Here is a 13,778-nt window from a genome sequence, read left to right on the forward strand (position 1 = left end):
CTGGGGCACTTCTGGGAGGAGTCAGAAAGGGCTCGTGAACTGATGCAGTGTCCCCTGCTCTGCGCTCCGCCCACCTCCTGAGCCCTGGGTTCCGAAGGCCCCGGTTCGGGGGTGCCTGTGGAGAAAGGGGGTCCAGGGCGCGGGCCGGAGAGCGGCCTCTGGGGTCCGCAGACTAACTGGAGAAAGCTGCGCGCGCACCCAAGGGAAATCGCCCCGCCCCCAGAGTGGGCGGTGACAGAGCTGCACGCGCAGCTCCCATTTTGACGCCTCGGACCACGCCCCTCTTTGTTTCATCTTTCTCACTGACCAATGGGCTTGAAGTGTGGCGACCACGCCCACCCAGCCCCGCCTAGTTCTGCCCTGAACCTGCGTCTCCTGGCTCAGTCACACATCTGCGCGGTAGCTGCCGGGAGCAATTCGCATTGGTTGCCGGGATCGTGGTGATGTGGCCCCCCCTCCCCCCGACCCCTCCCCGCCCCGCGATGTCGGAGGAAACTCGACAGAGCAAACTGGCTGCGGCCAAGAAAAAGGTAAAACATCGGGTCGCGCCCCCCGGCCCAGCCCACTGCCCGTCTGATTGTCGGTCCGTGGCGGGGTCTGTGCGGCTCCTCAGACACTCGGGTCGAGCCCGAGCGCCCCTTGGCTTCCCCCACCCAAGTCCTCTCAGCCAGCACCACCCCCTCAGCACCCAGCCCCCGCCCTGGCTTGTCGCCCCTGGGTGACTTTGGGCCATTGGCTCCTGGGGCTCCTCGGCCCAGCCTCAGACCTCACCTCCGGCCTCCAGAAGCCGGACCTCCTTGGGGTCTGTGGGCTCAGTCTCCAAGGACTCGGGTCCCTACCCTGTGCCCCACCTCCCCCTGCGCAGAGCGTGGGTAGGGCAGAGTGGGATGTAGTGAGATCAGATCCCCCTGGGACTGGCATTACCTCCAGCTCGGGCTTTGATCTCCCGGCCCAGTCCCCTAAGTCCTCACCCCCTTTCTGCTTCTGCCTACAAGGGGACTGGGGACTTGGGGACCCCCTTCCTCAGCTCGGACACTGACAGTGAGATGTGTCCCGTTCCCGGGGAGCTGGAAGTGTGGGCAGTGTTTCTGGGTGACCGCAGGAAAACTGGTTTGGTTTTCCCCCAGGTTTCTACTCTCCAGAGACTTTGGGGGGTGTGCGAGTTCTCAGGCTCACATTCAATTTCCCTGACCCTGGGAGCAGAGTGCCCCACACTCAGGCTCTCTGGAGTGACAGCTGTGTGACCGTCTGTGGAACAGACCTTGGGAGACTAAACTTTATAGCCTGAACCCTCCCCAGGGGAGTTTTTGAAGCTGGGTGAGGGCACTGCCACAGAGGAGCGAGGGAGCAGCTTGGTGAGGCCGTCCTGTGGCTTGGGACGGAACCTGTCAAGACATCATAATGGGCCCTTGGCTGGAATAATGCCTGGGTTCTACTCTTTCTCCTCGGTGTCCAGGGTTCCTCGGGTGCCCCTCGAAGTTCTGTGAGGTTCTGATATGGAAGAAAGGACCCAATGTCTTGTTTCCAAACCACACAAAGTACAATTCCTGACCCCATAATGTTTAACCTTCTACCTCTACCTCTGGTTTTGCTCCCAGCAGCTGCTGATTCTTGGCAGAACCCCAGAAGTGAGAGTTGGAAGCTGATTTTAAATCCCATCATTCCCTTTTATTGAAGCCATGTTGTCAGTTCTTCAGACGTTAACTGATCGTTCCAGCCCCTTGAAGGGTTGTCAGTGGCATGAAGTCAGTGGTGGACATGAGAGTTCTTGTGAACACTGTGAAGTAGGATGTGACCGCAGGGGCTTAGGGCATTCCAGAGAATCAACTGCTTTTCCTTTCCACAGTTAAGAGAGTATCAGCGGAAGAATAGGCCTGGTGGTCCTGCAGGAGGAAAAAAGAAGAAAAACCTGAAAAACGGCAGTAGCCCTGAGACAACCACTTCTCGGGGTTGTCACTCAACTGAGGATGTGAGTCTTGGCTGGCCAGGCTGCTGGGGGCTCGGGGGCTAAGGGGCAATGGGGGGTGGGGGGTTGGGGATCCAGAGGACAGTGGAAGATGGTGGAAGGGAGTGTTAGATACTGGTCAAGGACTCTGGGTTTGAATGCTCCCTTTCCCTCTGCTAGGGATATGATGTAAGGCAAATTGTTCAAGCTTTCTGGGCCTCTCTCTCCACATCTGTGAAACAGATAGGGCTGATGTTTTACTCACAAAGTTTGAGAGTTTTTGCTGTTCTCATATTAATCCAGAATACAGGGTCTTGTAACATTCATAGTCGCTGGTATTTGCGACTTCCTCATCCCTGGCCTCAGGAAAAGCCAGGTCAGCGAGAGCAGCTCAGCCATCGGGCTGTCCCCTTAGGAAGCCCCAGGCACTGGGATTCGGCCTTGGCTCTGGGTGACCTCAGAAAAGTCACAGCCTCCCCTGGGCTTCAGTTTCAGGCTGTCAGATATTATTGGATTGGAACAGTGTCTTCTAATTGTTGAGCTGTAGCCTCCCTTGTTCAAGAGAACCCTTCTGCAGAAGTCTGGTTTTAACATGGAGAGTGGGGGTCGTGTCTGGGGGAGGGTCTGAGAGCCGGGCTGGTCAGTGACTGCGCTTCATGTGACTCTGGGGCCTGGGGATTTTTCCCTCTTTCTGGCGAGGCAGCAATGGCCAGTCCGAGAGGATGGCCTGGGGGGCCACGGTGTGGATCTCTGCTCTTCCTCAGCCTCCGTTTCCTGACTCCACCTCTTCCTTCCCCGACATCCTCGCCTCTCTCTAAGCCACATCTCTGTGTCTTCCCCTGCCCTTGTTTTCCCCTTTTCACCGCCTCTAGATGCAGGCCATACTGAAGGTGCTGGTGTCTGACCTTAACCGTTCCGATGGGGTAGCGCTGCCCCATAGGACAAGTGGAAGGGGAGGCAGTGCCGAGACCCCCTCTCTGGCTTGCTGCCTCGCAGGTGTGCATGTCCCTGAGGCTTGTCTCGTTTTGGGGGAGCCTCTGCCCCGGCTTGTTTTATGTTGCTGCCATTAACCCTCGGCCTGCTTATGTCTGCTTCCTCCCCTGCTTGGTTAATTGCATTTTTTCCCTTCCCTCGTGTCTTTTATCATCTTGGAGAGGGTAAGGCACACCTCAAAGATTCGGTAATTTGGGAATAACTTTCAGAGCAGGTCTGTGGGGTTTTGGGCTTTGAATGCCCGGTGCGGTCAGACCAGGAGAGATTTGAAAAAATACAAACGCTGTTACATTTTGCCCTCTGGGCAAGTAGACCAGATGGAAGTGAGTGATTTTTCAACTTGATGAATTCCATTTTGGTTTGAGAGTGAGAAGGTAGAATTAAGAGAAAATGAATTGGCTTTATAATCGCAAGGATGGAGGTCAGCTTTTCAGAGGAACTAACCGGCAAGGATGTGAGGCTACCCAGACAGACCAGTGCTAGGACACTCTGCCTGCCCCTCATCTCTTTGACAAATCAGATGGGACGCTCAACCGTATTCACTGGGCCTGTGGATGGCAAAGGCATTGGCTGCACAGTGGTGGAAGTAGAAGAACAAGACAGGAGACACCGTGGGGGTGACAGAGTCCTCTGAGAGGGGCAGGGGAAAGGCGGCAATAGGCCAGCTGCGTGGCTAGGTGAGGGAGGTGGGTTCCGAATGGACTTGCAGCTTGAGGAGGTGGCATTTGAGGCCAGTGTGAAGATTACAAGTGGGTAATATTCATCCACGTGGTGAGTGGGGGAGGCAGAGGGAGCAATGAGGTCATAGGCAGCATCGTGAGGTCGTAGAACACCTTGCAGGGCTGCAGGGAGCCTGGGTTGGGGGAGGGGCAGGGCACAGGCACATGGGGCTAGGTAGGTCATAACCTGCAGATGATGTTGGCACTTCCTGTCTAACTGCCCCAGGGCCTTCAGCCAAGCCAGTGTAGCAGGGCTGATCCAGAGATGGGCCTGGGGAAAGGGACAGGTGGCTGGTCAACCATCATGGCTACTCCCACCCAGTTAGGTCTGGCCAGGGGCCGTGACTCACTCTATGGCCTCAGAGGAGACACCAAGTGGCATAGTCTGGGCAGGGCCCAGACACGGAGAAGTCCTGACAGCTGTGTATATGACTTCTAGGAGCTCAGTGTACTTGAGCCATCACCGTGTCTCCCTAGGTTGGCATGAGCAGGAAGCTGGAGTTAGGGCTGGAGCTAGGCATCAGGCTCGGGCACTCTGAAGTGAGGTGTAGCCTTCTCATCTGGTATCCTGACACCTAGGCTAAGCTCCCACCTTAAGACTTAGAATTGTGAATTGGTTGTTCAAGAAATAATCATGATACATAGATTCAATTTTTATTTACTTATTTATGTATTTGAAAAGCAGAGTTACAGAGAAGGAGAGAGAGAGAGAGAGAGAGAGAGAGAGAGAGAAGTGTTCCATCCGCTGTCCACTCTCCAAAGGGCTGTGCCGGCCGGAGCTAGGCTGATCGGAAGCCAGGAGCCTGGAGCTTCCTCCAGGTCTCCCACATGGGTTCAGGGGCCCAAGGACCTGGGCCGCCATCTGCTCCCTTCACAGTCTATAGCAGAGAGCTGGATCAGAAGAGGAGCAGCCGAGATTTGAACTGGTGCCCATATGGGATGCTGGCACTACAGGAGGTGGCTTTACCTGCTAAACTACAGCACTGGCCACGGTACCTATATTTAAAATTGCTCAGAGGAGCTGGTGTTGTGGCACAGTGGGTTGAGCTACTTCCTATGATACTGGCATCCATATGAGTGCTTGAGTCCCAGCTGCTCCATTTCTGATCCACTTCCCTGCTAATGTGCCTGAGAAAGCAGCACAAGGTAGCCCAAGTGCTTGGGCCCCTGCACCCACGTGGGAGATCTGATTGGTGTTTCTGACTCTTGGGCTTTGGCTTGGCCTGGCCCAGTCTGGCCCATGGTGCCCGTTTGAGGAGTGAACCAATGGATGGAAGATTCTCTCTGAGTTCCCTTTCTCTTTGTCACTCTGCCTTTCCAATAAATAAAATAAACCTAACAAGTCAAGGAAACTGCTCAGAGAAGTGCTCTCCCCACTCCCCTGTTGTTTCTGTGTCTAAAATAGAGCTCAGTGGAAACTAAGATGCTAAGAGGGACCTGGAGCCTGGGTCCATGGCTGGGAGTGCAGCCTCTCTAAAGTCTCATGCCTGGCCCGCTGCTTTTACCTGATAGATGCAGTCACAGACGTTGTCAAGGCAACAGTGGGTTTTGAGGACAACAATCTCTGTGGGCGGTGGGTTCCAGGCCATGGTCACGGTACAACTGCAGACTCAGCACGCCTCATCCTCATCTGTAGGCTTTGCAGCCTGGACTCTAAGGAGGCAGCCGATTAGGGTTTTCAGAGGCCAGGGCTGAAGGGTCCAGAGAGCAGGCAGCAACTCCCTGCCTCCACTCAGCTCCTCTGGCTGCTGTCACTTGTTCAGCCATCTTGGCTGTGTGCGGCCGTCTGGCCTGCTGACATGAGGTGGTCTCTAGAGCCAGATGCTTGGACCGAGAGTTAGGCCTGAGCCTGGGGAGAAGCTGGATGGGGCTGGCCGAGGGAGGGGGTCCCGCTGCGGGAGAAGGAGAGGCTTTTCCATGGCTCCAAGTGCTAGATCCCCACATTGTTCCCTAGCAGTTTTTCTGGCAATGAGGCGCCATGACCTCCATGTGCCAAGTCAAAGAGCAGATGTCTTACCTGTGATTTCCTGGCTTCTTTTGGTAGAGTAGGTGTTTCTGGAGCTGCGAGATTGGGCTGAGAGGTATGCCCATGAGGCGGCTGTGGTTGATTTTATCTCCAGAAAGCAGGGAGGGGATTCTTGGGCAACATTTCTCCTTGGAAAGGCCTGAATCAGAGAAATGCAGCTGATGGTTGAGGCAGAGAGGAGGGCAGGGAGAAAGGGCGGAGAGCAGGAGAGGGCAGCAGCAGACAGCTACCTGGAGGGATTCCCGTCACCACCAGTGGCCTCAGCCCAGCAGGGGCCTAGAGTTAGGGTCACTGGCTTTCTAGAAGAACACTGCCGTGCTCCCTGATTTTGGTGCCCGTTCCTTCTGCCTGCTGTGGCTGCCGGAGGTTAGAGCCCTTGCTGAGGTCCAGGGAGAACCAGGGCCTCGTGTCCACGGAGGTCGTAGCCCCCCCTTCCTTTGAGCTTTGGCCACCTGAAAAGATGCCACGTGTCCCCAAGCCTGGGCAAGCCATTCCCACAACCCCTGTGGTTCCCAGCATGTGTGACTGTCACGCTGACTGCTACAACATCTTCCAACCTGCCCTGCGCCCTTGTGTCCCTGGCAGCAAGGCACCTCCTCTCCTGCACGGCCCCCTAACCCCCTGCTCTGTTCCCTGACAGGCGCCCAAAGACCGCGCTGCTCCTGCACCACCCTCTGCTGATGCCACCGTGTTACCTGGCGGTGTAGTGTCCCCTGGCGCTAGTCTAACTAGCATGGCACCAACTCAGGTTTGTGCCTCTGTCCTTGTGCCTGCTACCCCCGTATGCTTGCACCATCTCCCTTCCCAGAGGACTGCGCCTGCTGTGCCTTCTCTTCTCCTTTCTTCCCGCAGCTTGGTTCCCAGTGCCAGGCACCCTTCCCGGCACTGGGGTGGGGGAGGCCAAGACGGGGCTTTCTCTTGAGCTTGTGGCAGTGGCAGGTTGCTGGAAGGAGCTGGGCTCCTGCCACCCCTGGGTGGTTCTTACTGGAAATCAGGTGATCACTGTTTCTTTCTTCTCCCTCAGATCCATGATGCTGACTATGGCCCTGTCCTCATAGATGAGACCAAGTGAGTGTCTTCCTGTGCGGGCAGCAGTCCCTAAGCCATGGGAGTGAGGGCAGGCCACGGCCCAAGGACCTCTTTTGCATCAAGCCCCTGCACCCCTAACCTCTGTGTGTCTGTCCCTAGGACATTGTCCTCCACGGAGAGCCTGCGTCAACCTGCTCAGCAGCTCAATGGTCTTGTCTCCGAGGTACCCCAGACACTGGGACTCAGGAAGGGAGGAGAGAGAGGAAAGGACAGAAATGGAGGCTGGGATTCCTGAGAGATGGGGAGATCCTGGAATAGACTGACCTGCTGGGCCGTGTTGGGCAGGCTGGGTGATGGCTTCTTCTTGGAAGCCATACAGATGAAGGACATGGCCATGCGAACGGAACGGTGACAATGTATCTCAGCGCAGGAAGCATAGGGAGAGCATCACTTGGGAAGGGAGGGGGATGGTGATGAGACCCAGGAGAAGCTGGCATAGAGGGCAATGAGAGGAAGAGGCCAGGCTGGGCAGAGGAGTTGCCAGGTTGGGGGGGGAGGTAGTCTGAGGGTAGGCATAGAGGGTGATGAGAGGAAGAGGGCAGGCTGGGCAGAGGAGTTGCCAGGTGGAGGTGGGGTGGAGAGGTAGTCTGAGGGTAGGGACTTGGCGGTGGAGGACATAGCATCTCCATGGGAGCTCTTGTCTCTTCTAGTCAACGTCCTACATCGGTGGAGAGGGCCTCACATCTTCCTACATGAAGGATCTGGAGGTGAGTGGCTCTGCAGGGCCAGCCCCCCCCTTCTCCCACAGCGGGGGCTGAGTGCCCCACTGCCAGCTGAGATAGCCCGTGCCCCCCACCAGCCCTAATGACTGCTCTCTCTACCTCTCCCCCAACCCTCCTGCAACTCCTCCTCTCTGCATGCGCCTCAGAGCCGGTACCAAGAGCTGGCAGTAGCCCTGGACTCCAGCTATCTAACAAACAAACATCTCAGTAACACCATAGAGGAATTGGTAAGAGCCCAGTGGGGTCCCCTGATTCCATGCTGCCCACCCTGGACTTCCGTTTCCCCATGGGCTCTGAAGAAAGGGACTGGGGGCCCCTTGGTGCAGAGGGAGAGTGGGGTGCTGGGTGGGCCAGGTCTCAGCTGGAGGGACCCCAGAGCATGGAGCATGCAGCATGGCTCTCGTCCTGTCACTGCCCTCTCTGCCTCCTCTCTTCTCCAGACACCCCTGCTTCCACCCTGGCCACATTGGCCCTGGGATTGTGGCCTCTCGTTCAGCGCTGGCCACGAGCCTCATGTCCCTGCCCTGACTCAGGCCCTGACTTGAGCTTTGAGTTTGGACAAGCGCCTCTCCACCCTGGGCTTGAGTTTCCCAAGGAGGTTGAAATGGCAGTTGTCAAAGGTCTCTTTTAGCTCTAAGAATCCAAGATTTCCAGGCTCCCTGGGACGTCAACCTTAGGGAGAGAAGGGATCTTACCTGTGCTTTTCATTCCTGTGTCCCTGCTGTTAAGAGCAGCCCCAACCCCTATGTAACACGTGCTGAGCTGTCGAACGATGCGCACACCCCTGTAAATCCAAACCTAGTGGAAGGCCCGTCTTTTCTCACATTCCGTTTCTGGAGGCTCACCTTACTGTCCCCTAAGAAGAATCCCGATTCAGACGCGGTTCCATAGCTGTGAGCAAAAACCAGCAAAGACCCACATGCTCTTTCCTTGGGAGCCTCGGGACAGGTCCTGTGCCCATAGGGTCTGAGAACATGCCAATCCCGCCCTGGCCCCCTGCCCACCCCCTCTTGCTTTGGGAGTGGAGTAGAGGGGACATCCTTAGTCACCTTCCCTTCTTTGACTCTCCCCACAGAAACGACAGAACCAAGAAACTATGGAGCAAGCAGAAAAAGTAATGTGATTTCTGTGTCTGCTCATGGCACGGTTGCTGGGTCTGCACCCCACCCCCTCCCCATCCAGGGTCCCTGAGAACTGATGTAGCTTTTCTGTGTTTGCAGCACACCAAGGAGTTGACCAAAGAGCGAGATGCTCTGAAACTGCTGTTATACAAGAACAAGTAAGACGGGGAAGGTGGCGGGAGGAGTTTGGGGGACCTTAGTACAGGTGACGAGGGGAGGGGTGCCGGGGAGCATGAGGAGGAAGTGGCTGTACAGGCTGGGACATGTGCAGAGCCAAGCTCTGGTCCCAGCTGTGCCACCAGCTCATGCGATGGCCTCAGGCAGCTTAGGTCCTCTCTCTGGCCTGCCACGGGAGTGACCTGATTGTTGGGGACCCCTCCAACACCAAGGTTCTTGGCAGGTGCAGCAAGAAGGTGGGTTGGTCACCAAAGTGGTCCACTCTGTTTGCTCATTCCTCTCACCACAGCAAAAACAATGAGGACCTGAAGCAGCAGAACTCTGAGCTCCAAGAGAGGCTTCGAGTCCTCGTGACCGAAAAGAAGACCCTGCAGCTGGGCACGGAGGAGCTGCAGAAGAAGCTGGAAATGTCTGAGCTGCTGCTGCAACAAGTAAGAGGCTGCAGCCCACGAAGCCCCAGCCCTAGCCCGCGGGGGCCACCATCCCCAGGGACTGTCAGGGAGGCCCCCAGCCAAGAGATGGAAATTCTGAATCCTTATTCTGGTCCTGCCCTAGAATCCTCCAGAAATTGCTAGAATTCTGCAGAGAGAGTCCCTGCCTGGACCTACACAATCAGAATCTCAGTGATACAGCTTTTCAAAAATGTGTATTTAAGCATCTCAGTTTCCGTTGGAAAGGCAGAGGCAGGCAGACAGAGATGGAGGGAGATCTGCCATCCACTAGTTCATTTTCCAAATGCCTTCAACAGCCAGGGCTGAAACCAGGAGATTGAAACTCAATCCAGACCTCCTGTGTAGGGTGTCAGGATCCCAGGAGGCTGTCCCCTGCTGCTTCCTAAGTTGCACAGTACAGCAAGTGCACCTGCTGTGGCCTGCAGCCAGAGGTGGCTGCGTGTTTGGGTTTTGGGGGCAGCGTCGGTGCAGAGGGAGGCAGTGGCCCCTGCTCATGGCTCTTTTCCCTGTGCTCTGGGCAGCTCTGCACACTGAGGGAGGAGAAGGAGTGCAGCCTGAGTCAGGTGCGGGAGCTGGAGACCACCGTGGTCGAGCTCAAGAGCCAGATGGGTAAGCAGGGGCAGAGGTGGCCTGGGAGCCGGATGGGTGTCGGGTGCCCCGGCGAGGGGTGTTGTGGCAGAGGGAAGCAGGTCTGTGCCGGTGGATGGCAAGTCTTGTTATCTCTTTCAGCATAGGTGACCTCATCTGTAAATAGGGGTGGCGTACCCACTGTCCACCATGCACTGTCAAGCACTCTGTGTCCTGGCTTGGAAGGGTAATGACCATCTGAATATGGAAAGTTGTTAGCCAAGAAGCCAGCACCGGGGTGGGGGCAAGAGTTGGCCTGAGGAGCTAAGGACCAAGACAGGAGCTTTTTGAAAACCCAGAGGCCAGGGCCCCTGATGGCTGCTTCCTTTCTCAGCTGAGCCTCCCACCCCAGAGTCCCCAGCTTCCCCCACGGGGCCGTCGGAGGCGGAACAGCAGCTGCAGGTACAGGCTGAGCAGCTGCAGAAGGAGCTGGAGAGCCTGGCGGGACAGCTGCAGGCCCAGGTGCAGGACAACGCAGGCCTGAGTCGCCTGAACCAGCAGCAGGAACAGCGGCTGCTGCAGCTGGAGCGGGAGGTGGAGCTGTGGGGCAGCCAGGCCGAGGAGCGCAAGCAGAGCGACCGCGTGACCATCAGCCGCGTGCTCCTGCAGAACCGGGAGCTCAAGGAGCAGCTGGCCGAGCTGCAGGATGGCTTCGTGAGACTGGTGCGTTCGGCCTCCCTGGGCAAGGCCTCTGGCACAAAACACTTCCCTCTGGGCCTTCACTCCCCCCCACCAAAGGGGACGGTGATGACCTAGGCAGGTGCCCTGTGAGCCAGGACCCTGCTCAAATGTCTGTCGGAGGAGAGGGGCTGAGTTTCCAGCCCTCCCGGCACTGTGGGAGGTGGACACCTGGTGCTGGGATCCGGATGCAGCCGCTTTGGGTGGCAACGGATTGCTTCTCTCTGTGCAGAGCAATGACAACATGCGGCTCACCCTCTCGCTGCAGTCAGAGCAGCACATCAAGAACGAGCTGGCCAGGGAACTCGGCCAGCTGCAGGAGAAGCTGGGGGAGCTGAAGGAAACGGTAATGCTCAGCCTGACTGTGAAGGACTGGGCCATGGGGACAAGTCTCTGGGGAGGGCAGTGCTAGGCCCAGGAGGGAGGCCGCTCCAGTCTGGAGTGACAGGTGACCTCCATATCGACTGTCCTGCCTCTCTTAGGGCTGGTAGCCCCGGGATCCTCCCAGGCCTGGACATCATTGTCCCACGAGAGGCGTTTCACCCACCTTAGCTACCCTTTGCTAAGCCTCAGATTCCTGACAAAGGAACTTAGCATTTTTTCCTTACACAGGTGTTGAGGATGAGCTGAGATTGTGCATGTAAAGTATTAGGCACAAGTGTTCCCCTAAAGATGATGCCTTCCCTCTCGTGTGTGGCCTCAAGTTAAAGTGATGGGAAAGAAGGGGATGAGGTGTGAGGCTGGGTGCAGGAGACGCAGGGCTCTGTGCCACTCCCCTGCAACCAGTGGAATCAGTTAGCAAGCCACCACCTGCCCTCATGCTCCCCCCACCCACCTTGGTCTTCCGCAGATGGAGCTGAAGAGCCAGAAGGCTCAGGGTCTGCACCAACAGCGCGACCAGTGCCTGTTCCACCTGCAGCAGCACGTGGCCGCCTACAAACAGCTGCACTCTGAGAAGAAGGCACTACACAAGCAGCACCCTACTGTGCAGCAGCTCAGGAAGCAGCCACAGGAGATGCAGAACCCCCGGGACTGCCCAGGCTTGGGCACCAACCACTGCATCCCCTTCTTCTACTGGGCTGACGAGCATGACGAAATTATCGTCTAAACACCAGATGCCGTCAGCCCGGAGAGCCCCAACCCCATCCTTGCCACTCCACCCCTGCTAGCCACTCTATCCCCTGCCGTTCCTTCCCAGTTCCCTTCCCTCCTTAGCCAGAACCCCTGATGGGGAGAGAAAGGCCTCTTTAGGCTGCCTCTCTGGAGGACCCCGGGGGCTCCTGGGGCCTCCTCATTTCCAGCTCCATCTTTAGAGGCCGTGACCAACACAGGCAGCATTCGTGTGGCCCCCAGAACAGCCAAGAACAGGGGATGCTCAACCACTTGGGCAAGTCAGCCAGGCAGTTTTCATCGCCCCTCTTGGGGCTAAGTGTCAGCCTGGCCGGCATAATCTGGCCAGGAACATCACATGGGGGCATCAGAAGGGCATGGACATGAGGGCATCAGGCGAGGAGGGCATCTGATTGAGGGTCATTGCTGGGCGGGGGCACCCGGGCAAGGGCATCGCTGGGCAGGGGTCACTTCCGGGGCAGGGGCATCATCATGGGCAAGGGTCACTTCCAGGCCAGGGGCATCATGGGTAAGGGTCACTTCTGGGCCAGGGCATCATGGGTAAGGGTATATGGGCAAGGAGGGCACAATAGGATGAGGGTCCTCTCTGGGCTCCCGGTCCCGAATTGCAGGGTGGCCTGGGCAAGCTGAGGCTAATGGGAGGCCGGGTGCTTACCACAGGTGGCGCTCATGGTAGGCCAGGCGTGGTCCAGCTCTTCACTCCATGCCTGTGCCCCCAGGCAGGCCAGCTGGGAGGCACGGTCAACAGCCCTCAAAGGGTCGGCTGGGGCAGGCGATGCAGGGGCGCCTGTCCCCTGACTAAGAGAGGCACACCAGCCAGGCAGGGCCGAGGCAGGCTAGGCAGGCATTCAGGGGACTCCCTTTTCTTTGGAGGCACTTTGGGGCAGGGCAGTAGGCAGCATTCTGTCAGGCCCTAGGACAATTGGGGCTAACTCTAGGCCTGATGAGGGGAAGAGGCTGCCTCCAGTGGGCCTCCCCACCCCCACCCCCACGTACATATTGTACTTGTGTATATTTTGTATATGCTGGGGGTAGGGCCTCCCCTGTATCATAGCTGAGGCTGGAGCTCGCAAATGAGGAGGAGGTCATAATAATTATTTGGGGCTGGGAAACTTATTTATTGACAGTCTATGGCCCAGGAAAGAGGCGGAGATAGGGTTGTGGCACCATGGTGATGTGGCTCCTGTTATTATCTTGAAATAAAGAGATAGAGCCATACTGCTTGGCCCATGTGTAGCAGCTTTGTCACAGGGCCCAGGGTTTACTTTGCTGCGGGTGGGCATTGCACAGGGCAGCAGGGCCTGCCAGCAGTGGGCAGCCTCTGTGCTGTGCTGAGCGTTCAGTGGGGTGAAGAGGCCTCTTCCAGGCTGGTCTCCTTACACTGCAACCCCAGGGGCACTGCCACGTGTGTGTGTGTGTGTGTGTGTGTATTTATGAGTATTTATAGATATTTATAGAACAGGGCAGGAGTAGGACCGCAGAGGGGCACAAATTTTCACCAAGGTCATGCCTGGAGGTGTGAGCTCACCAGACAACAGAAAGTCACAGATGAAGGGGAGGCTTAGGGGCTGAGGGGCCACTGTCAAGTCACAGAACAGCTCTCTGGACAGACTGGCAAAGGGAGGTCTCCGAGGAAGAGAAAGGATCTGGTTAGATGTCAAAGGGGGGCCTGGGGCTCTCAGGATGGGACGGCCTTGCCTGACCCAATCGGCTGGCAGTGGGAGAGAAAGCAGAGAGAACAGCAGAGAGAGAGGAGGGAGACAGGTGGTAAGGCAAGAGCAGCCAGGCCATGGCACTGGTGGGCAGGGCGGAGGTGGGAAGCAGCAGCAGGTGGGCATGTGGGTGAGCTTTCTGGAAAAGGCCATGGACAGGAAGGGGAAGGAAGATGGGAGGAGGAGCTGGAGTAGATGACCAGAGTTTCTGGGGAGTCGAGGTGGAGGCTGGAGAGGGCCTCCCCTGCCACTCATGCCACCTCTCACTCACCTCCCAGGCAGCAGTGCCACAGTCCTGACACTGCCTGGCCCTCTCGGGCTTCCCTCCTCACTGATGGCCCTGCCTTTGGACCCACTGGCCAGGGCCAGCACTAGCCTGGGAGGCT

General features: G+C 57.2%; 1 protein-coding gene across 1 annotated transcript; it reads left to right on the forward strand.

Moving 5' to 3' along the window:
- The first annotated feature begins 443 nt into the window (after positions 1-443).
- On the forward strand, positions 444-11,657 carry LOC127485345 (golgin subfamily A member 2-like). The gene is made up of 16 exons (XM_089311037.1): positions 444-530; positions 1,847-1,969; positions 2,818-2,881; positions 3,928-3,944; positions 6,324-6,431; positions 6,708-6,751; positions 6,872-6,935; positions 7,423-7,479; positions 7,641-7,721; positions 8,570-8,608; positions 8,715-8,773; positions 9,082-9,223; positions 9,766-9,853; positions 10,206-10,534; positions 10,782-10,895; positions 11,400-11,657. Exons 1-16 carry the CDS (start codon positions 444-446, stop codon positions 11,655-11,657), a joined length of 1,674 nt encoding a protein of 557 aa, XP_089167163.1.
- Positions 11,658-13,778: the final 2,121 nt, after the last annotated feature.

Source organism: Oryctolagus cuniculus, chromosome 12 (genome assembly GCF_051225735.1).
Source record: "Oryctolagus cuniculus isolate XC-2025 breed Fujian yellow rabbit chromosome 12, ASM5122573v1, whole genome shotgun sequence".
NCBI classification, from domain to species: Eukaryota; Metazoa; Chordata; class Mammalia; order Lagomorpha; family Leporidae; genus Oryctolagus; species Oryctolagus cuniculus.

Excerpts from the sequence above, each read along its gene's own strand:
- LOC127485345 (XM_089311037.1), top strand. The coding sequence starts at position 444 with ATGTGGCCCCCCCTCCCCCCGACCCCTCCCCGCCCCGCGATGTCGGAG. Across the intron at positions 6,432-6,707 it reads CTAGCATGGCACCAACTCAG|ATCCATGATGCTGACTATGG; the intron begins GTTTGTGCCTCT and ends CTTCTCCCTCAG. Across the intron at positions 8,609-8,714 it reads CTATGGAGCAAGCAGAAAAA|CACACCAAGGAGTTGACCAA; the intron begins GTAATGTGATTT and ends CTGTGTTTGCAG.